This window comes from Jaculus jaculus, chromosome 2 (assembly GCF_020740685.1).
Source record: "Jaculus jaculus isolate mJacJac1 chromosome 2, mJacJac1.mat.Y.cur, whole genome shotgun sequence".
Taxonomy (NCBI): domain Eukaryota; kingdom Metazoa; phylum Chordata; class Mammalia; order Rodentia; family Dipodidae; genus Jaculus; species Jaculus jaculus.
Window position 1 is genome coordinate 160,317,276 of NC_059103.1, and position 21,771 is coordinate 160,339,046.

Sequence of the window (21,771 nt, forward strand, 5' to 3'; positions counted from 1 at the left end):
CCAGCGCAAGGATTACAGGTGCATTCTGCTGTGCAATTTATGAATGATGGTGAGGTAGTAAGCAGTTTGTGTTTGGGGGGAACTCAGCACTTTTTCCCCTGACTGTAAATTGCAAGGGAACTGTTGGAGAGAAGAGAAAGAACCAAGTTATGAAGGTTTGATGTGCTGTATGAAACTGGGAAGTCTTCATGTTCCTCAGTGTTGGGAGTCCTTAGCAAGTTCTAAGGAGAAAAAGAATAAGGTTCTGATTTCAGATCCCTGGAGAGAAGCACTGGGATGGGTGGTGAGCTTGTGCTAGAGCTTGGAGACTGGGTTGGAGGTGACGAAGCAGGCTCTCAGTGTCTGAATCATGTGAGATAGGGTTCTTGGAAGTCAGGCAGTGGATAGAGAAGCAAGATATTGTGCCCTAAGAACTATTAACACTGTGTGTGTGTGTGTGTTATATACATACATATATATATATATATATACATATATATATATATATATATAGAGAGAGAGAGAGAGAGAGATATGAAATGAGTTTGCCATTTACCTTTTCCCTGATCTGCCCTTGAAAATGATTTCCTGCTGTGTTTCCTCCATTTGCATATTCTATAGACACCCCTGGTGCAGCGATTTCCTCAGTCCTCTGGCCTGGTCTTCCTTTGTCAATGCAGTCTATTCCATTAAAGAGTTGTCTTCAGATCCCTCTTATCTCCTCTTCCATGGAGGTTAAGCTAACTTACACGTAAGACGTGTGTTACTTATGTTGTTTCCTCTCTGTTTATGCTGACCAGTACCTATCATGTAGACTCCAGTCCAGTGTCTCCACTTTCTCTTCTTAGCTCACAGTAAAATCTTCATTGTCTTAGAGTACAAAGGCAGCACAAAAGTAACTGATTTTGAGGTAGAGTTTACACAGGTGGAAAAGGTCCCTGCTGAATGGAGCAGAGATGAGTTTAGGTATCTTTTAATGAAATAGATCAGTTTCATGGGGTGTGGAAGAAGAAATATTTGGATCAGGAAATATCAGGTGCAGTGATAGTGGTAGTTGACTACATCTTTTTTTTTCTGGGACCTTCACATTTACAAGTAGTTTAATTTGCTAACTTCCCACCATACCTGATGGTAGCATCTTATTAAGGTATAGAGTCCAGGATAGCTATAAATGTGGCCCAATACAAAACTGTAAACTCATTTAACAAACTTTGACTCTGTTATGATTTAAAAAATATTTTATTAATTTGAGAGAGAAAGAGAGAGAGAGAGAGAGGTAGAGAGAGAATGGATGCCGGGGTGTTTAGCCACATGCACCACCTTGTGCTGCTGGCTTACATGGGTACTAGGGAATTGAACCCAGGTCCTTAGGCTTTACAGGCAAGCGCCTTAACAACTAAGCCATGTCTCCAGTTTTTATTGGTAACTCAGTTGTGGAGTTCTCAAGAATAAACTTTGTAGATGATAATGTTGTATCACAGTGTCACATGAACAAATGTTACGGGATATGGGTTTTACACTCTTGGACTTAATGTGTGGCCCAAGACAATTCTTTGTTCAGTGTAGTCCAGAGAAGCTAAATGGTGGACACCCTGGTTAAACCACCATCATCTCTTTCCTGGCCTATTGCCAGCTGTGCATTGCTGCCAGTAAACACCAGACCTAGAGCAGCTTGTGGGAGGAAAGGGTTTATTTTGGCTTCTGGACTTGAAGGGAAGCTCCATGAAGGCAGGGAAAAATGATGGCATGACCAGAGGGTGGACATCACCTCCTGGATAACATCAGGTGGACAACTATGACAGGAGAATATGCCAAACATTGGCAAGGGGAAGCTGGCTATAACATCCATAAGCCCGCCCCTAACAATACATCACCTCTAGGAGGCTCCAAATTCCAAATTGCCACCAGCTGGGGACCTAGCATTCAGCGCACACGTGCTTATGGGGGGCACCTGAATCAGACCACCGCACCTGGCCTGCTACACAGAAGCTGTAGTTTCTTTGCCTCCAGAGTGGTCTTCCCCTCCACTATCAACCTCCATTGTCATGGCAACCAGAAGAGTCCTCTAAGAATTTAAGACAGATCATGCTAATCCTCTGCTCAAAGCTTTGCAGAAATTTCTCATTGGCTCAGTGTACAGACATGTTTATGTATAGGTCTGACTCAGTGTCCACGATCCTGTACCCTTGCCTCATGGTTCTCTGGCTCTCTCCCTCCCACAGCTGCTGGCCTCTGCTTACAGGAAGTAGGCATGCTTCCTTTTGATCCCAAACTCTGTGACTCATCCTGTACCTCCTTCTAGTTTTTGCTCAAATGTCACATTGTCAGTGAGGCTTTTCTGATCCCCTTTCCACAGCAATGACCTACCTCCATTTATGCCTTATTTTTCCCTGTAGCACATGCTAACATTTAATATGCTAACTCACTAATTTTTTAAAAAGTATTTTATTTGTTTGTTTATTTGAAAGATGAAAGAGGCAGGTAAAGAGAAAGAATGGGCATGCTAGGGCCTGTAGCCCCTGCAAACAAACTCCAGATGCATGCTCCACCTCTGCCTCTGGCATTATGTGGATACTGGAGAATCAAACTTGGGTCCTTAGGCCTTGCCTTAACTGCTGAGTCCTCTCTCCAGCCCCTAGAGTTCACTTAATTTGCTTAACTGTTTTCCTCTCAAATATTATCTGGCTTAAGGTGAATTGCATGCCTGATTGGTTCACTGATATACTCCCATTGCCTAGGATGGTCAGTGTTCAAAAAAACTTGCCACAACATACGTGAGTAAACTATATACTAAATTGTTGTATCCTGTTATACCTTAATCTTTCTCTATCATATAAGCAGTTTTCTAAGTCAAGATAAGCCTTTTGCAAGAATAGAGGTTCTGATTTTGGGTTCAAGAATTAGAGTCATATTAGTTTTGGCTAATGTAATAAAGATCAATAAGAAATGACCCAAAGGCATAAAGGAATAAAGACCCCAGTGGAATATCTTAAATTGCTTCCCAGTCTATCTCTCTGTCCTTGCTGTACAGTATTGGGAAACATGTTTTGTCTGCATGTAACAATAGGCAGGTAAGAACTGTAATAAAAGCAGGAAGTATACCCTGTGGCACAGAACAGCTACTTTTTCAAGGACTCGGGTTCATAGTGATCAAATGTATCATTAGTTAGAAATGTAATTCTGCCTTGGTATTGGCAACAGTGTGATTCTGTAGTCTTTAAAGCCTGGAGGCCAGAGAGGCACTTTCTTTTCTATTCACCTAGCCTTATTTTTGGGTTGCTATGGCAACAAGATTTATACTGTACAAAAGCTCTGAATCTCAGCTGCTTGTGTGGAGTGCCCTGCTTTAAGTACATGAATGGGTAGGCATGCTAAGACAATACACAAAGTCAAGGCATGAGCTTAATAGAGCCTATGGCAAATCATGGGTGTGGTAGTTTGACAATTCATTTCTTTAAGTTTGTAGGGTCACTATTGGCATTTGCAGTGGGACAATTCTTATTCTGTGCTGCACTGAAACATTCAGTAGAGCTGTCCCTGTGTTTCCATGACTCTTGCTAAGAACATGTACTATGCTGATTGTCTAGACACTGGAAAGGATGCTTGCATGCGTGAATGAGTACTTTCTAGTACCTAGACAAAAATGGCAAGTAGTAATGGAAGGTTTCCTATCTGCAGGGAACACAGGAAATGCTTTTGGAACATAAAGATAAGCATTTTTCTAACTCTCCCTTTGAAAAATATGGTTGTCCAGTTTTAACCAAGCTGATATTATGTGACAATTGGGATGTAGTCTATAAAGATCTTGCATGAATTTAGGTATCATGTATATAGTTTAGTTGAAAATTTTCATTTGATCTAAAGTGACAGATACTTACAAGCCTTCTCCTTGAGAGGACGGTGGAAGTATTTCATACCTCAATCAGAGCCCACAGCACAGTCAAGCATTGAAGATAGGGCACTGCCACTGCTTCTCTTGTCCTTGTAGAACTGATCTGGTGCCAGTCTTTTTACAGATTTTTTTCTCATCAAAAAGCTTTCTGTATTGTGTGGTTGCATATATGTTTCAATTTTGTGTTAAATATTTTAAGTGACATACTATTTCATGAACATATTGAATATTTGAGCTGTGAGAGAGGTTGCACAATGTCTGTCCCCAAGTAACCACAATGAATATTTTCTAATGGATTTAGCCAACAGTTTATATGTATATATTAATACATATATGAAGATATCCTCATTAAAAAAATTGGAGATTATATATTTGTTTCTACTTTTTTTTTTCTTTTTGGATATAAGGTCTCTCTGTAGCCTAGGCTGATCTGGAATTCATTCTATAGTCCCAGGCTGGCCTCAGACTCACAGAGATTCTCCTCCTTCTGCATTCTGAATGCTGTTGTTAAAGGTGTGAGCCACCACACCCAGCTATATATTTCTTTATTTTGAAGTTTCCATTTAGCATGTATTGCCTCACTTTGCTAGTGCTTAACAAATTTGTTGAGTAATTAAACAAACTACATCTGTAGTGATGTTCACTTTTGACATGTAAATTCTGTCTCTTGAAAATAGGTTCATGCTGTAATGAATATCTTTGGCTATTCAGAAATAGGTTCATACTTTAGTGAATATCTTTGGCTATTCAGAGTCTGTGGAATTTGCGTATTTCTATATCAATTTTAGGGTAATTTCATCAACTTTTACATAAAGCCATATGGTACTTTGATAAGAGTATCATTTATTTATTTACTTAGTATTGTTAGTGCTGAAGATAGAATCCAAGGCCTTGCACATGCTAGGCAGGTGCTTTTGCCACAGGTACAACTCCTGCCCCTTAAAACACACATACACATACACACACGCGCGTACACACACACACACACACACACACTTTAAATAATTCATTTGAGGAGGGTCATTGAGCTTGCAACATGGTCTTGTGTTTTGGAAATGGCCATGGGCAGTGTGAAGCAAGTTTGCTGGATGCCCACATGGAGACCCCATAGGGCCATGAGGATGAACTGTGGATTGCAGTGGAGATGCAGTGGAGATGCCAGGACCATGAGATGGCTGCTAAGGAAAGCTGCCGGCCCCAATGACGTTTTCCAGGTCCATGAGTAGCCTAACTGGAGGGGTGGAATTGGAATGCCAGAGACTTGTTGCTGGTTAGAATTATCATACTTAATGGGGGTGGTGGCACACGCCTTTAATCCCAGCACTCAAGTTGCAGAGGTGGGAGGATCACTGTGAGTGAGTTCAAGGCCACCCTGAGACTACATAGTGAATTCCAAATCAGCCTTGAACTTGGAGCTACAGACTTTGATGTTTGCTCTGGATCTTGTATTGTCTGAATGTTTCTTTGCTGTGCCAAATTCCATCCTTTATTTTTTTATTTTCTTTTTTAGGTAGGGTCTTACTCTGGCCCAGGCTGACATGGGTTTCACTATGGGTGGCCTTGAACTCATGGCGATCCTCCTACCTCTGCCTCCTGAGTGCTGGGATTAAAGGTATGCGCCAACCTGCCTGGCTCCCAGTGCCAGCTTTTGCAGTGTGAGTGTTTATTCTGCGCCATTATGGTTTTTCTTTTTGAGGTTATTTATTTATTTATTTATTTGGTGTTATGGCTCAGTTAAAAGACCTTCGACTATGGGGAATTACGAACATCATTGGGATTGGTAAAAAAAATATGGGGACTTTTAAAGTTGGACTGAGTGCATTGAATTTTACATTATAGATGGTTATCAGTTTATGGGGACCAGAGGTGGAATGTGGTGGTTTGATTCAGGTGTCCCCATAAACTTAGGTGTTCTGAATACTAGGTTCCCAGCTGATGGAGATTTGGGAATTAATGCCTCCTGGAGAGGGTATAATATTGGGGGTGGGCTTATGGGTGTTATAGCCAATTTCCCCATGCCAGTGTTTGGCACACTCTCCCATTCCTGTTGTCCACCTTGTATGGGCCAGGGGGTGATATCCATCCTCTGCTTGTGCCATCGTTTTCCCCTGCCATTGTGGAGCTTCCCCTCGAGTTTGTAAGTCAAAATAAACTTCTTTTTCCCACAAGCTGCTCTTGGTTGGGTGATTTTTACCAGCAATGCAAACCTGACTGCAACAGCTTCCAGAGAAGGAGACACCATTAAGAATTGCGAGGAAGGGGCTTAGTGATTAAGGTGCTTCCCTGTAAAGCCGAAGAACACGTGTTTGAATCTACAGGTCCTATGTAAGATAGATGCACAGTGACACAAGCATGCATTCTCTCACATACACACAAGGGGATGCACATGTCTGGAGTTCATCTGCAGTGGCTGAAGGCCCTGGGACGCCTATTCTCTCTCTTTCCAAAAAAAAAAAAAAAAATTGTGAAGGGAGACGCTGACACTTTCTCCTGGTTTCGATGCCTGATATACTGACTTGGGAAAGAAAGCAGGTAGTTCCCGCTGTAGAGAAAAATGGAGCAAAGGCAAGAAGGTGAAAGTTGTTGGCAAGTTTTAGGAATACCATTGTGTTCTTGGTGAAACTGGTTTGCAGTGGGTTTAGGAATGCAGGTTTAGGCTATATGGTGCAGTGTCTTGAATGCCAACCTCAAGGGTTTGACTTTTGTTTTTGATTATGACAGTAGTGGGAGTGTAGTTACTTAAATTTAAATATTAATTCATTCAGCTTCACATGTTTCATGTGGGGTCTGTTTGAATTTTTCATTCTTTACTTGAGAGAGAGACAGAGACAGAGAAAGAGAGAGAAAGGGGGGGGAGGGAGAGACTGAATGAGAATGGGCATACCTGGGCCTCTAGCCCCTGCAAACAAACTCCAAGTGCATGTGCCTCCATGTCCATGTGGCTTATGTGGGATCTGTGGAATCAAATATGGGTCCTTACACTTCACAGGCAAGCTCCTTAACCACTAAGCCCCCATTCCAGTCCTATTATTATTTTTTAAATATTTAATTTATTTGTTTGTAAGCAGAGAGGTGATGAGAGAGAGGGCCTTAGCTGTTGCAAACGAACTCCAGAGGCATGCACCACTTTGTGGATCTGGCTTTCTGTGGATATTGGGGAATAGAACTTGTTTCAGTTTCATTAGACTTTGTAGACAAGCGCCTTAACTGCTGAGCATCTCTCCAGCCAGGCAAGTTATATAGCCCAAACTGACTTTGAATTTTCCATGTGACTGAGGATAACTTTGAACTCTTCATCATCCTGCTTCTTTTTAGGATTCTATGTATCTGTCACCATACCTTAAAATATTTTCATAGAAATTTATTTCACATAAAACATCAGAAATGTATTTATAGTACAAAAAGCAAAACAAAACAAGTCTGACAACCCCCCAAATCTATAGTTTTTTGTACTCCTTGGGTTTTGTTTGGAGTAGCAGTCGCCTCAATTGCCCTGGGTCCTCAGTGTCCTGTAAATGAAGGTGGCCTCCTTCCCAGCGGACTAGATCCAACTGATCTGTGTGAGTGGAGACTGAAAGACCACAAGCTTGTCTCAAAGAGACAGAAGTGGTTTATGGTAATTTTTAACTATGAAGGAAAGTTGACTGAGTGTTGGTAGGGCTTCAGATTTTTAATGGGAATTTTACCAATATCTTAATGTTGACTTAATTTCAAGACACTGAGCTAGCCTCATGAAACATTTGGCCTACAATTACCTACATACCTCCATTTTAGGTAATCTAGATACTCCAGCCCAAACCCTTCAATTATACAGATATAATTATTACTGACTTTTATTCCCTAGGGAATGAACAAAAATAAGATTTCCCTAAAATTGCCTTTTTGAGGATAATTATGATCACTTCTCATTAGGTTGGTTGTAATGAATTAGGAGCGCATGAGTTAGAAAGACACTGTTTATGTTTGGGAGACCGCCAGTTATGGAGGTGGAAGTGGGTGATAACCAGTCTTCTTGAGGCAGATCTAAAGCTTAACACTAAAAAAACAAAAATGGTATTTCCAAAATTGGAAGAGTTTAAAAAACTATAAAAGTTTTAGGTTCCCAAAGATGTACAGAAAAATCATTCCTGATATGAAAGGTGTTATTTCTATTTTCAGAAAGTTTCTTTGGGGCTGGAGAGATGGCTTAGCGGTTAAGCGCTTGCCTGTGAAGCCTAAGAACCCCGGTTTGAGGCTCGGTTCCCCAGGTCCCACGTTAGCCAGATGCACAAGGGGGCGCACGCGTCTGGAGTTCGTTTGCAGAGGCTGGAAGCCCTGGCGCGCCCATTCTCTCTCTCCCCCTCTATCTGTCTTTCTCTCTGTGTCTGTCGCTCTCAAATAAATAAATAAATAAATAAAAATTTAAAAAAAAAAGTTTCTTTGTAAACATTCCTAACTATAGAAAAAATTGTAAAGCAAGGTTTCATAAGCACTCAAAGTCCATTTTGTGCCTTCATTTACAATTCAGAGGAAACAGCCAAATGCAAATTGGTTTATTCAGGACGTTTCTTCGTAGAAATAGAAGCTTAATTGCAAGGCATGCTTGTCTGCTCTTCTCTGTGGATTTGTTTTAGATTTTATTTTTATTATTTATTAGAGAAAGAGAGAAAGAGGGTCACACCAGGGCCTCTAGCCACTGCAAGTGAACTCTAGATGTTTGTGCCACCATGTGCTTCTGGCTTAAGCACATGGAATCTTGGGAATCAAACCTGGGTCCTTAGGCTTCACAGGCATGCACCTCAACTGCTAGGCCATGTCTCTAGCCCTTCTCTGTGGATCTTAATAAACAACTTGCTTTTAGGCAAAGAGACAGCTGAGGGTATGTTCACATACATACTAAGAATTGTCAGAACATAATGTGAATTAAAATAACAAATCAGTGTTTTCGCTTTTGGATTAGAAATCATAGGAATATTATTGATTAGATCAAGTGACATAAGATAGGCATATAATGATCAAATATCATACTTTAACCTTTATATGCTTTCTTTTGCCAGTTAAGAGGTTGAAAAAAATGCTTTTAAATAAATTTAAAACATTTCTCTGTAGATATTAAATTATCTTTCATGAAGCCTCTAATTTGATCCTCAACATTAAATTGATAAAATTCATGGTCTAGCTTTTTCAAAATTGGATCCAAGTTTTTTTCATTATTATTAGGGAGTGATGAATTTACCAGCCTACTCATACAAATTTCATGATTCATTATCTTAATGTAATATTCCTGGAGGTGGGTGGCAGCCTAAAACTGCCATTTATGCAGAAAAAGAGTTTTGTAGGTTGCTTGTATTATCTTGTTGTGGCAAAAGGATGCAGAGGGGGAAAAAAAAAGAAAACAACTGGCTTTGTCACCATGATGCTGAAAGAAATATGATGACTACTGAAACATAAACAGATCTGAAAATTTTGTAATTTTTTCTGATTATGAAATCAAATCATATTGAGTAGACTTTGAAAATACTTAAAACTAACTGAACAGAAAAAATTATTCATAATTTCATCACTTAGCGATAATAGCTGAAGTAAAGGACTGAAGTCAGACAAATCTTAGATTTGAGTAAGGTCTTTACCACCTGCTCTTATTTATATACAGTAGATTACTTGACCTTCTGGTGTTTCAGTGTCCTCATCTGTAACTTGACAATGACAAGTTCATGTCATAAGGCTGCTGTAAGGAAAGTCTATAGAAGACATTGTCCTGTGGTAAATAACTTACTGCTTACTGTTATATCCCTCAAGTCTTTGTTCTAAACTTTTGTTTATTTGTTTGTTTTTTTAAATTTGATTATTTGAGAGCGACAGAGAAAAGGATGTAGAGAGAGAATGGGTGCGCCAGGGTTTCCAGCCACTGCCAACAAACTCCAGACACCTGCGCCCCCTTATGCATCTGGCTAACATGGGTCCTGGAGAATCAAGCCTTGAACTGTGGTCCTTAGGCTTCACAGGCAAGCGCTTCACCACTAAGCCATCTCTCCAGCCCCATTTGTTTATTTTTTGAGACAAGGTCCCATGCATGAAAGGCTGGCCTCAAACTTGATATATAGTTGAAAATAACTTTATACCACTGGTCCTCTTTCCTCTAACCTTCCAAGTGTTGGGATTACAGGTATGCATTATCACATCCAATTTTTGTTTTATGTAATGCTGGGGAATCAGAATGAGGGCTTTATGCCAGGCAAGCACTTTAACATCTACTTTTCTAGTCTTCAACGTGCATGTACTTTTTTGTTTTGTTTTGTTTTATTTTGCTTTTCAAGGTAGGCTCTCACTCTAGCCCAGGCTGTCCTGGAATTTACTGTGTAGTTTCAGGGTAGCCTCAAACTCATGGTAATCCTCCTACTTCTGCCTTCTGAGTACTGAGATTAAAAAGGTGTGTGTCACCACATCTGGCTTTTAAACGTGTTTTTATTTGTAGTTAAGAAAGTTTCTTTTCTCTCTCTCTCTCTCTCTCTCTCTCTGTATGTGTGTGTGTGCACATGCAGATATGTGTGCCCCATGTACTTGTGCGTGGTTGCCAGGGGTGCTTGTTAAGTGTCACTTCCTCCATCACTCATTCATGTGTTTCCTTGAAATGAAGTCTCTCATTGAATTTGGATCTTGCTGTTTTTATGAGTCCCTGTGAGTCTCTGTTGCAGTCAGGTTCACATTGCTGGTAGAAATCACCCTACCAAGAGCAGCTTGTGGGCAAAAAAGAGGTTTATTTTTGCTTACAGGCTCAAGGGGGAAGCTCCATGATGGCAGGAGAAAACGATGGCATGAGCAGAGGGTGGACATCACCCCCTGGCCAACATCAGGTGGATAATAGCATCAGGAGAGTTTGCCAAACACTAGAAGGGGAACTGGCTAAAACACCCATAAGCCCGCCCCCAACAATACACTGCCTCCAGAAGACATTGATTTCCAAATCTCCATCAGCTGGGAACCTAGCATTCGGAACACCTAACTTTATGGGGGACTCCTGAATCAAACCACCACAGGCTTCAATCTCTGCTGGCCTTACAGATGTGTGTAGACATGTCCAGCTATTTTATGTGAGTGCTGGGTAATTAAGCACAATTGGTCTCATGCCCCCCCACCCAGCCCCTTATGCTTGCATGTGTAGTATACTTACCCATTGAGCCATTTCTAGCTCCCATAGATATTTTTTAACTTAATATCACATCATAAACACTTTCTTATGTAATTGCAATTTAATGGCCTTATTCTAAGTTACTGACCACAATTCTAATCATTTCTTTGAGGAAAATTGGTAGATATTCTGGATCAACTGACAGCCTTGACTCCTGAGCCTCCTGCCTCCACCTCCCACCAACTGGGATTACAGGGGTGTTCGACCATGCCTGGAAAAACACGTTTTTATTTAAACTTAAATTTAACCATGTACCTGCAAATGACAATGCTACCATTCATAGTGTTCTAACCTGTGCTGTATTCTTGCTACCATTTATAGTCTGCTTGCATGTGCTGCATACTTTTATGGTATTTCACTTAAGTGAATTCATGCTGTCCTTGCATTATCCTATGAAGGACATGCTTTTATTGTCCTTATGTTTAGATAAATAACTGAGGCACAAAAGGTTAAAGAACTTAGTCATATGAGTAAGGAGGAAATACTTCCCTAAATACTCAAAGCTCTGGAACCCTACTTTCTAAATTGCCTTATTATATTACTTAGTTACTCAGACAAGTAGTCATAATTATGAATGGTAATAGGCTTACAGTGAGAAAAGCTAAAATTCATGTCTTGTATTCTTGTATACTTGTATATATACCTGTGTGCAAGATTTAAGTCTGGTTTTTTTGTTGTTGTTTGTTTGTTTTTTAGTTTTTCAGTTATGGAACAAGAATACTGTATCAGAACATGGAAGCTCCCCAGTCTAAATTCTTCCAACCCCTTAAGAAACCTATGTTACCACCTAATACTTTCAAAGGAAAAGTGGCGTTCATTACTGGTGGAGGTACTGGTCTTGGCAAAGCAATGACAACTTTCCTGTCTAACCTGGGTGCTCAGTGCGTGATTGCTAGCCGGTAAGTTGATCTTGAGGACTCACTTGAGAGTCTGTTAAGAAACTATCTGTGTTACCACAATGTTGAAAGCAAGGATTGTTTGCATCTTCTTTGAAACATTGTCTACATTAATTCGCCTTAGAAAAAGTCAGTTATTTGAGCTGATAAAATGACGGTTATGGAACTGTGATACTTAACGTTTCCCAGGTCCAGCAACAGACTTTTTTATATGTATATACTTAGGAAATACTACATTGAGGCTGTTATTCCAATGGAAATTTGAATAATTAGTCTTACTGCTTCAATTGAAAATTTTCTCATGACAGGATAATGGCTATAAACATTCTGTTTTCATTAAGATAGACAAATATTTCAAAACATGTATTGTGTTGAATGTAGGAAGGGTAAAGTTGTATAGAAAAAATTTCTTCTTATTTGTAGGCATATCTGGAACCCTGGGACTCTAAATGTGGAGCTTTAGAGATTTGTTAAAAACTTGTCCCTTCTAATTTTGAATGGAATAAAATTTTAGGCCAACCAAGCAGTTATCTGAATGACAGTCACTGTGTCATTGACAGATGCAACTTGACCAGAGTAGTGTTGCTGTTACTGTCATGTTTAAAATATTTTAATTTTTTTCTTTTTTAAAAACTTATTTATTTATTTATTTTTCTTCCAAATTTTTATTAACAACTTCCATGATTACAAAAAATACTCCATGGTAATACCTTCCCTCCCCCCAAATATTTTAATTTTAATGTTGCATAATTAATAAGAATAGTTTATATTCTGTTTCTTTGAGAGATAAGAAATTTAACACATATGTCATCCAAGCCTATAAATTTATTCTGAAAACTATTAAGATTATAGTGTGAATATATATTTTTGTAAAGTTGGCTTGGCAAAAGAATGAATGTCTATAAGAGTATAGTGATTGTCAAAGATGCAGAAGGTTTATGAAACCCCACAGCTCTCAAAGTACCTAGTGACAACTGATGAAGCTGGGAGGGAGGAATCGGGTCCTTCATGTAGCCTCTGGTGAGTTGCCCATTCTTCAGTAAATAAACTCCTATCCATGATCATGTAAGTGACCTTATTTAACTCAGTGGGTCAAAAGACAAAATCAAGTAAGACTTGACAATAGGATGGGAATTAAATGGGAGAAAGAAGTATTTTGGGGGAGGGAATGAGAGAGGGTAATTGGGGGTAATGAAACTCACATGTAATTTATGCATGAATATAATGATTGTACTAAACAAAATGATTTAAAATGTTGAGTAAGCTGGATGTGGTGTACATACCCACAATCAGCACTTAGGTCATTGTTCCCTATAATGTTAGTTTAAGACCAATCTGGGCTACATGAAACAATCAATCAACAACAACAAAGATCATGAGTGAGAAAGATAAGAGAAAAATAAAAAATAAATTAGTAAGTAGACAATGCCAAAGTAACTAGTATAAATGACTACCTCAATGAATTACTGTCAGATATATAAAAGATATTTTAAAAGATTTTATTTATTATTTCGTTTTGATTTTTTGAGGTAGTATCTTCCACCAGCTTAGGCTGACCTGGAATTCACTATGTAGTCACATGGTGGCCTCAAGCTCCTGAAAATATTTTTAGTGTTTAAAAAAAAGTTCATGTTGATTTGTGTATAGGTATAACTTTCAAAATATTCTCAGAAATACTTCTTTAAGCTATCGCTTTTCTGTGTCCTTTCACTTAATACAATGGAAAGTCTAAGAAGAGCATTTCAGACACATGTAAAATACCCTGTGTTTATTTTTAGGAAGATTGATGTTTTGAAAGCTACGGCAGAAGAAATTTCTTCTCAAACTGGAAATAAGGTATATTAAGAAGCAGCTATTTAAAACAGATTTAGGAATTATAACATGTTTAAATTAGAGACTCATGTTTCTGGTTTAAGAAGCCTAGAAACTGTAGGGTTCTTTGTTATTCTGCAGGTCCATGCAATTCAGTGTGATGTGAGGGAACCTGATATGGTGCATAATGCTGTGAAGGAACTGATCAAAGTCGCAGGACATCCTGATGTAAGTGTAATGATGCTAAAGCCAAAGCACATGGCTTTTGATGCTTTGATGAAAACACCCAGCATGGCGCATGAAGGGAAAACACCACTGATATAGTAACTGGCATAAAAACAGCTTACTTTGTGTCCCTAGGAAAATGCCAGCTCTGCCTAAGCAGGGAAAAGTTTTGGTGGATTGCTACACTCCTTCCTTACAGGAATTCTTAAAAACGTATTTGTAATCATAGAACTAATTTGACTTCACTTTATTTAATAAGATTATGGAATAATGGGAGCAGTTGTCCAGGAGCACAAGATCTCATTTAAGTGGTTCATTGGGTTTGCTTTTCCTAATAACTTTCAATTATCTCCCAGTGGAGAGTAGTTCAAGCAAGGAAAACTACAAGCTATTCCATACTTCTCCTTAGAACATCTCGATATAAATGGATATTTTGCTGTACTTAGTTCATTTACTAGAGATGTTCTATTTCTTCTAATAATCTCAAAGATAGCCCTTTTCTATGCTAAAAGATGTTTTTAGACAGGTCAACAATATTGAATCTGCTAGAGAGTTAAGGAGTGTCTTTATGAATAATGAATAAGTAGATTGCCAATGAAGAATTCTATTATCTTAAAAAGAAATCCAAAAACTATAAAGCATTTTTTTGTATGTTGGGGTAGGTGGAAGTTGAGATAGGATCTTTTTCTAGATAGCCCAAACTGATCTTGAACTCTCTATCCTCCTGTCTCAGCCTCCTAAGTGCTAGAATTACATTGTGCACCACAACATTTGGCTGAAAAAGTATCACTTGAAATTTTTGAAGTATGGTTACATGCAAGTATGTTTAAACTATTAATTTTCTTTTAAAAATTTTATTTATGTATTTATATTTAAATTATTTATTTATTTATAAGAGATAGAAGGAGGCAGATAGAGAAAGAGAATGAGTATACTAAGCCCTCTAGCCATTGCATATGAACTCCAGACATATGTCCCACTTTGTATCTGGCTTATGTGGGTCGTAGGGAATTGAACCTGGGTCCTTTGGCTTTGTAGGCAAGGGCCTTAACTGCTAAGCCATCTTTGTAGCCCTAATTTTCTTTAATCGAGTCTGCCCACATTTAAATATAGAGGTTCAGATTCCAAAATTAGCAAACAACAGAGATTTAAATTTTTATAACCATCTCTCCAGCCTTCTGTACCTTGTTTTTTTTTAAAAAAAAATTTTAAAAAATGTTTTATTTATTTGTGAGAGAAAGATGTAGATAGAAAGAGAATGGGCATAACAGGGCCTTCAGCTGCTGCAAAAGAACTCTAGACACATGTGCCACCTTGTGCATCTGGCTTACACGTGTCCTGGGGACTCGAACCTGAGTCCTTTGGCTTTGCAGGCAAGTGCCTTAACCACTATGCCATCTCTCCAGCCCAACAGAGATTTTTACAGACTTAAGGAGCATAGTAATCAGGCGTGGTGGTGACACCTTTATCCCAGCACTCAGAAGGCTAAGGTAGGTGAGTTTGCGGCCAATCTGGGCTACAGAGTGAGTTCTAGGTCAGTCAATGCTAAAGTGAGACCCTGCTTGAAAAACAAAAATAAAAGCATCGACATAAAAACCAAAACAAAACATAAAATGTAAAACTGAACCACATCTCATGGCATTATTTCATAGCTGATTATGACCATTAGCAGTAATATTTCAGAAAGAAAAACCCTAGAGGGAAAATATCTTTCCTCATCTGAAAGTTTCTATAACTTGTCTCATTCATTTATTAGATTGTGATAAATAATGCAGCAGGGAATTTTGTTTCCCCCACTGAAAGACTATCTCCTAATGGTTGGAAGACTATAACTGACATAGTTCTAAATGGCACAGCATTTGTGACTCTAGAAATTGGAAAACAGCTAATTAAAGCACAGAAAGGTATGTTTATTAATTCCTCCCATATTTATTGAACCAACTCAGTGTTAAGCCTTGGGATACTTTAAGTATATAGAATAGTCTATATTTGTACAACTAGCAATATAGTGGTATAGATACTTAAATTATTACCATAGGTAATAATTGAAACATGTGTTTCAATGGCATTTGGAAATGCAAAGATAAGAACGATTTCCTATGGTTAGTGGTCAAATTGAGAACTGAGATGCAGTTTGAGATAAATTTTCAAAAATCTCAGTTTAGGGGCTGAAAAGATGGCTCAGCCGTTAAAAGGTGTTTGCCTGTAGAGTCTGATGTTCTGGATGTGATTCCACTGTCCCCACATAAAGCCAGATGCACAACATGGCACATGCATAATGGAACTCATTTACAGTGGCAGGAGGTCCTACTGTGCCCGTTCTTACTCTTTATGTCTGCTTCTTTCTCTCTCTCAAATAAATAACACATTAAAAAATTTTTTTGTTCATTCTTATTTATTTATTTGAGAGTGACAGAGAGAGAGAAAGAGGCAGAGAGAAAGAGAGAGGGAAAGAGAAAGAGAGAAAGAGAGAATGGGTGTTGCACAGCTTCCAGCCACTGCAAAGGAACTCCAGATGCATGTGCTGCCTTGTGCATCTGGCTAACGTGGGGCCTGGGGAACCGAGCCTCGAACCGGGGTCCTTAGGCTTCACAGGCAAGCACTTAACTGCTAAGCCATCTCTCCAGCCCCTAAACAGATTTTTGAAAATTTATCTCAAACTGCGTCTCATATTTTTTTTTTTTGTTCATTCTTATTTATTTATTTGAGAGTGACAGAGAAAGAGAGAGAGGGAGGGAGGGGGGGAATGGGAAATAAACATATTTTAAAAAAACCAAAATAAATAAGTACATAAATAAAATAAAAATTAAGTTATGTTAGTCTTAGTCTGGAGAAAGGATGGGAAAGAAAATGGGAACATCTCAGGACAGAAGCCTGGGTGTAAGAGAATATCAGAAGTATTAAGGGAATGATGAAGAATTTGATGTGGATAGAGAAGTGTCGACAGGGACAGAAACAGTTGTGGGGAGGTGAGTTGAAGTGTAGCTAGAAGAGTTACCAGTACCAGAATTAAAGATGTTTTGAGAAGTGTGTTAAGAACAGTGACTTGGTTGAAAAGCTTACTGACCACATTGTGAGAGACGGAAAATTTGGAAGATCCATGTTGGAGAGTTTTCTGTTTTTCTTTTTTCTTTTTAGCAAATGGAGAGATGGCCTGGCTCGTAAAGAAGTTGTTTAGGAGAGCAACAGACTATATAAGAGTTTGTAGCTGAACAGTGAATAGTTTTGATGATAATGACATAAATGAGAACATTACAGGGAGAATAGATTTAGAGAGGAGTTACTAGAATTTTTTCATTACAACTGTGAACAAATTTCTTGATTGAAGTTCATGTTTCTATAAATAGTAAACGTGTAATGCCTGTATGTGTATATGTGTATATATATATATATATATATATATATATATATATATATATATATACCTAGAACTAGTATACTTTATTTATTAGACACTGTGGACTTTTGTGTACCAGGCTTTGCGCTGCATGCCTGAAGCAGAGGTGGACAAGACTGTCCTTGAATAAGATGATGCTGGGGCTTGGAGGACAGGGCGTTTTCTCAGAGGGCAGAGTGCACACTGACCAGGGACCAGGTCCTCAGTGGCTCAAGGGGAGGAAGGTGGCCATGGAACTGGCCTGGCTCTTGGCTGTGTTCCCAAACCTTTGTCTGGGAGGTTTGGTTTCTTCTGTGTAGCATGGCTAATTCATAAGCCAATTTGAGACAGCATGTGCACATTGATGAAAGCTTGACAAGAAAGATAGGCACAGCTTTTTGTTTTATTTTATTTCACAGCTTTTTAAAATGCTGATACTTTCCATCCTTTCTGCACTCATCACAATCCATGATCACACATGTCCACTCCAGCAAAATAGACAAAATTTAATTTGGAGTTTGGTAATGCCATTGTTTTTTTGTTACTCCCCCTCCCCCGCCCCAGAATGGATTGATTAGATCATGGAGGGAGATAGAAGAGGGGGCTTACTCTGCTCATCTGCCGTTGCATCCTGTCTTTCTTCCATTTCTGCCCTGTGTGATTTCCTCCTCTACATTTCTTTCTCATTCTAATGCCTTTTTCTTCAATTTTGGATTTCTTCCTTTATATCTCTGTCTCTTTCACCTTTTTGTCTTCATCTTGACTTGTTACCCTTTTACTTCTCCTGCTCATTTTTGGCACTCTCCGTCTCTGCCTGACTCTCTTCTCATTATTGCCTTTCATACTAACACAGACTTCAGTCTATTTTTATTCATCACATTGGATTAAAATTCTCTGGACTTCATTAAAGATATATTAGGTAAGATGTTTTAGAAAATGAAAGTCAGTTTTTATTCTTGTCAGTTGATGTGGCCAGACAGATTTTGGATCCCTGGGTTGAAGAGAGTAGTGTTGAAGGTCTGTTCTGGCCCTGGATCAGCCACTAAGATGCTCAAGTGTTAAGAGCTCTTAAGTATGTCCCCATGGGTAAACCTGGGGGTTGGTTCAGCAGGCAGCAAAGTATGGAACCTTTCACCAGGAAACCAGTCCACCAAAGTGGATGAGGGCACCAGTGTCTACAGGATGAAGCTCACTTGCTGGGCATAGGAATTGGTGACAGTGTATACTGGGAGAGGGGCAGCAGCTGACTGAAGATCAATAGTGCTGTGGTCTTATTGGGACAGGGAGGCTAGACTTAAGGGATAATCAACATTGATGTGAAATTAACAACTAATGGGTTGGGGAGATGGGTCAGTAGTTTAAGGCATTTGCTTACAAAGAAAGCTGGGGTTTGATTCGCCAGTGCCCATGTAAATTGAAATGCACAAAGTGGCACATGCATCTGGAGTTTATTTGCCCTGGGGTGCCCGTTTCTGTCTCATTCTCTCTCGCTTTTCTTGTAAGTACATAGTGAGAGGAAACCAGTGTCACATCGGCACGGAGGGCATAGTAAGAGCCAGTGGGAAGGAGCTATAACACCTCAAGGCCCAGCCCCAGTGACACACTTTTCCAAGCAAGGTTCCTGTGCCTAAAAGTTCTATAGTCTCCCCCAAGTAGTGCCACCAGCTGGGAATTAAGTATTCAAACACATGAGTTTATGGGGGTCACCATCTTGACAGATTCATCTTGTAAACTGAAGGAGAAAAAGAAATTAAAAGGAATTGGAGAGAGGATGGGTATTGTTGGACTTACGTCTGAAGGAGACTTTCCAGGAGTCTACCAGAGAAACAGAAGAATCAGTACGGGCAAGCCCCACTTAGTGCTGTCCCAGGCCCAGGAGACTGTTACTTTACTTTGCCTCTCAGTAAAACTGCCTACTTAGGGCTGGAGAGATGGCTTAGCGGTTAAGCGCTTGCCTGTAAAGCCTAAGGACCCCGGTTCAAGGCTCGGTTCCCCAGGTCCCACGTTAGCCAGATGCACAAGGGGACGCACGCGTCTGGAGTTCGTTTGCAGTGGCTGGAAGCCCTGGCACGCCCATTCTATCTCTCTCCCTCTATCTGTCTTTCTCCCTGTGTCTGTCGCTCTCAAATAAATAAATAAAAAATGAACAAAAAAATATTTAAAAAAAAAACTGCCTACTTAAAGAAAAAGAATAAATATAAATCACCAACTGGAGAAGGACTAAGAGAAGAATCCTTTAGTTGATAGTTAGGAAAGTTTTGAACAGAGTAAAATACTTTGTATTCTTTTTTGACGTAGGGTTTTACTGTAGCCCAAGCTGACCTGGAATTCACTATGTAGTCTCAGGCTGACCTTGAATGTCAGCCATCTACCCACCTATGCCTCTCAAGTGCTGGGATTTAAGGTGTGCGCTACCACACCCGGCTACTTTGTATTCTTGAAGTTCTGGTGTATTATCAGAAAACACAAGGTTTTCTTTTCTTTTTTAAAATTCTTTAAAATTTTAATTTTAAATTACTCACTGGAGAGAGATCGAGAAAGAGGCAGATAGATAGAGAGAGACAGACACAGAGAAAGACAGAAAGGGCGTGCCAGGGCCTCCAGCTGCTACAACTGAACTCCAGACACATGTGCCACCTTGTGCAACTGGCTTACATGAGTCCTGGGGAATCAAACCCAGGTCCTTTGGCTTTGCAGGCAAGTACCTTAACTGCTAAGCCCTCTAAAGCCCAAAATTCACTTTACTATTGTTTTCTCTTTTTTCAAAATTTATTTGAGAGAAAAATCAACAGAGAGAGAGAGAGAGAGAGAGAGAGACAGGCAGGCAGGCAGGCAGGCAGACAGACAGACAGACAGACAGACAGAGAGAATGGGTGCGCCAGGGCCTCTGACCATTGCAAATGAACTCCAGACACATGTGGCATCTTGTGCATTTGGCTTATGTCGGTCTTTGGGAATCAGACCTTGGTCCTTTGGCTTTGTAGGCAAGTGCCTTACCTGCTAAGCCATACCTCTAGCCCATTCTTTTTCTTTTTTAAAAAAACTGTCTTGCAGCTATCTTGGAGTATATATTCAGTGAACAATGAACACACCAATATAAAGCATCCAAGTATTCTTTTTAAAAAAAATATTTCCAGCTGGGTGTGGTGGTGTACACCTTTAATCCCAGCACTTGGGAGGCAGAGGTAGGAGGATCACCAGGAGTTCGAGGCTACCCTGAAACTCCATAGTGAATTCTGGGTCAGCCTGAGCTAGAGTGAGACCCTACCTTGAAAAACATATGAAAAACACACACATACATATATACATACATACATACATATTTATTTCCATTTATTTGCAAACAGAGAGCTATTGAAGGGAAAGAGAATGGGCATGCCATAGCCTCCAGAAAGCTTCAGATAGATGTGCCACTGTATATCTGGCTTTATGTGGGTACTGGGGAATGGAACCCGTCTTGTTAGGCTTTGCAGACAAGTGCCTTAACGGCTGAGCCATCTCTCTAGCTCAAGGATCCTTATTTCCATTGTGAAGATGGTAGTTACTTTCCCTTCCTCATCCATGATCTACAACCTTCAGTCTATCTAGTCTCCTGCTTCTAAGTAGTTGTTCTTTTCCTGCATCAGTGTACATGTGTGTGTGTGTGTGAATGTATGTGTGTGTATATTTGTGTGTACATGTGCATGTGTGTCCACATTTGGGTACATGTGTGTGTGTGTGTGTGTGTATGTGTGTCCATGGTGTGTATATGTACGTATGTGTGTGTACGTGTGTGTATGTGCATTTAGTGGGCACGGGACTATTTTGGGTGTGCTTCCTTGGGAAAGCTATCTGCCTCCTTTAGACATGTGTTATTGTTCTGGAGCTCACCCGATAGGCTAGACAATTGATCTGTCTGTCTGCCCCTCCCCAGCTTTGGGATGACAGGCATATGTCACCATGCCGTACATTTTTAGTTGGTGCTGAGGATCTGACATAGATTTTACTGCTTGAGTGGTAAACGCTTTGCCATTGAACTATCTCCTCAGCTTAGCTGTTGAGCATCTTCGTGCCAAGCTACAGAACCACTTCTCAGTGAGAGGCTCCCTGTTGACCAGTGTCATAATGCATTTAAACATCCTGCTTGTTGTTTTTGTTTTGTGTCTGTTTTTCCTACTCATTAGATCTTTCAGGACCAATTTCACCTCCCTACCATTTTCTGATTACAAAAAGGTCATGCTTTGCTGATGTAACAAAACTTACAGAGACCTATGTAAAGGAGAGGTGAGGATGTATCTCATGCTTTAATTTATGTCCTTCAGCTTTATTCTTTCACTGCTCTATGTGCTTATTTTTCTTTTTTTTTCTATTAATTTTTTTGTGTAATGTGGTATGTGTTTGTGGTGTGTGCACATTTATGTGCCCATGGGGAGCCTTGCTTCTG

General features: G+C 39.6%; 1 protein-coding gene across 1 annotated transcript in view; it reads left to right on the top strand.

Annotated features, from left to right (window-relative positions):
* The window catches only part of Decr1 (2,4-dienoyl-CoA reductase 1), a 42,839-nt gene that overhangs the window by 10,934 nt on the left and 10,134 nt on the right, over nt 1-21,771 (top strand). The window contains exons 2-5 of the mRNA XM_045143833.1: nt 11,736-11,938; nt 13,714-13,771; nt 13,889-13,975; nt 15,729-15,876. Coding sequence (XP_044999768.1) covers nt 11,736-11,938; nt 13,714-13,771; nt 13,889-13,975; nt 15,729-15,876 — 496 coding nt within the window. The remainder of the gene's footprint in view (nt 1-11,735; nt 11,939-13,713; nt 13,772-13,888; nt 13,976-15,728; nt 15,877-21,771) is intronic.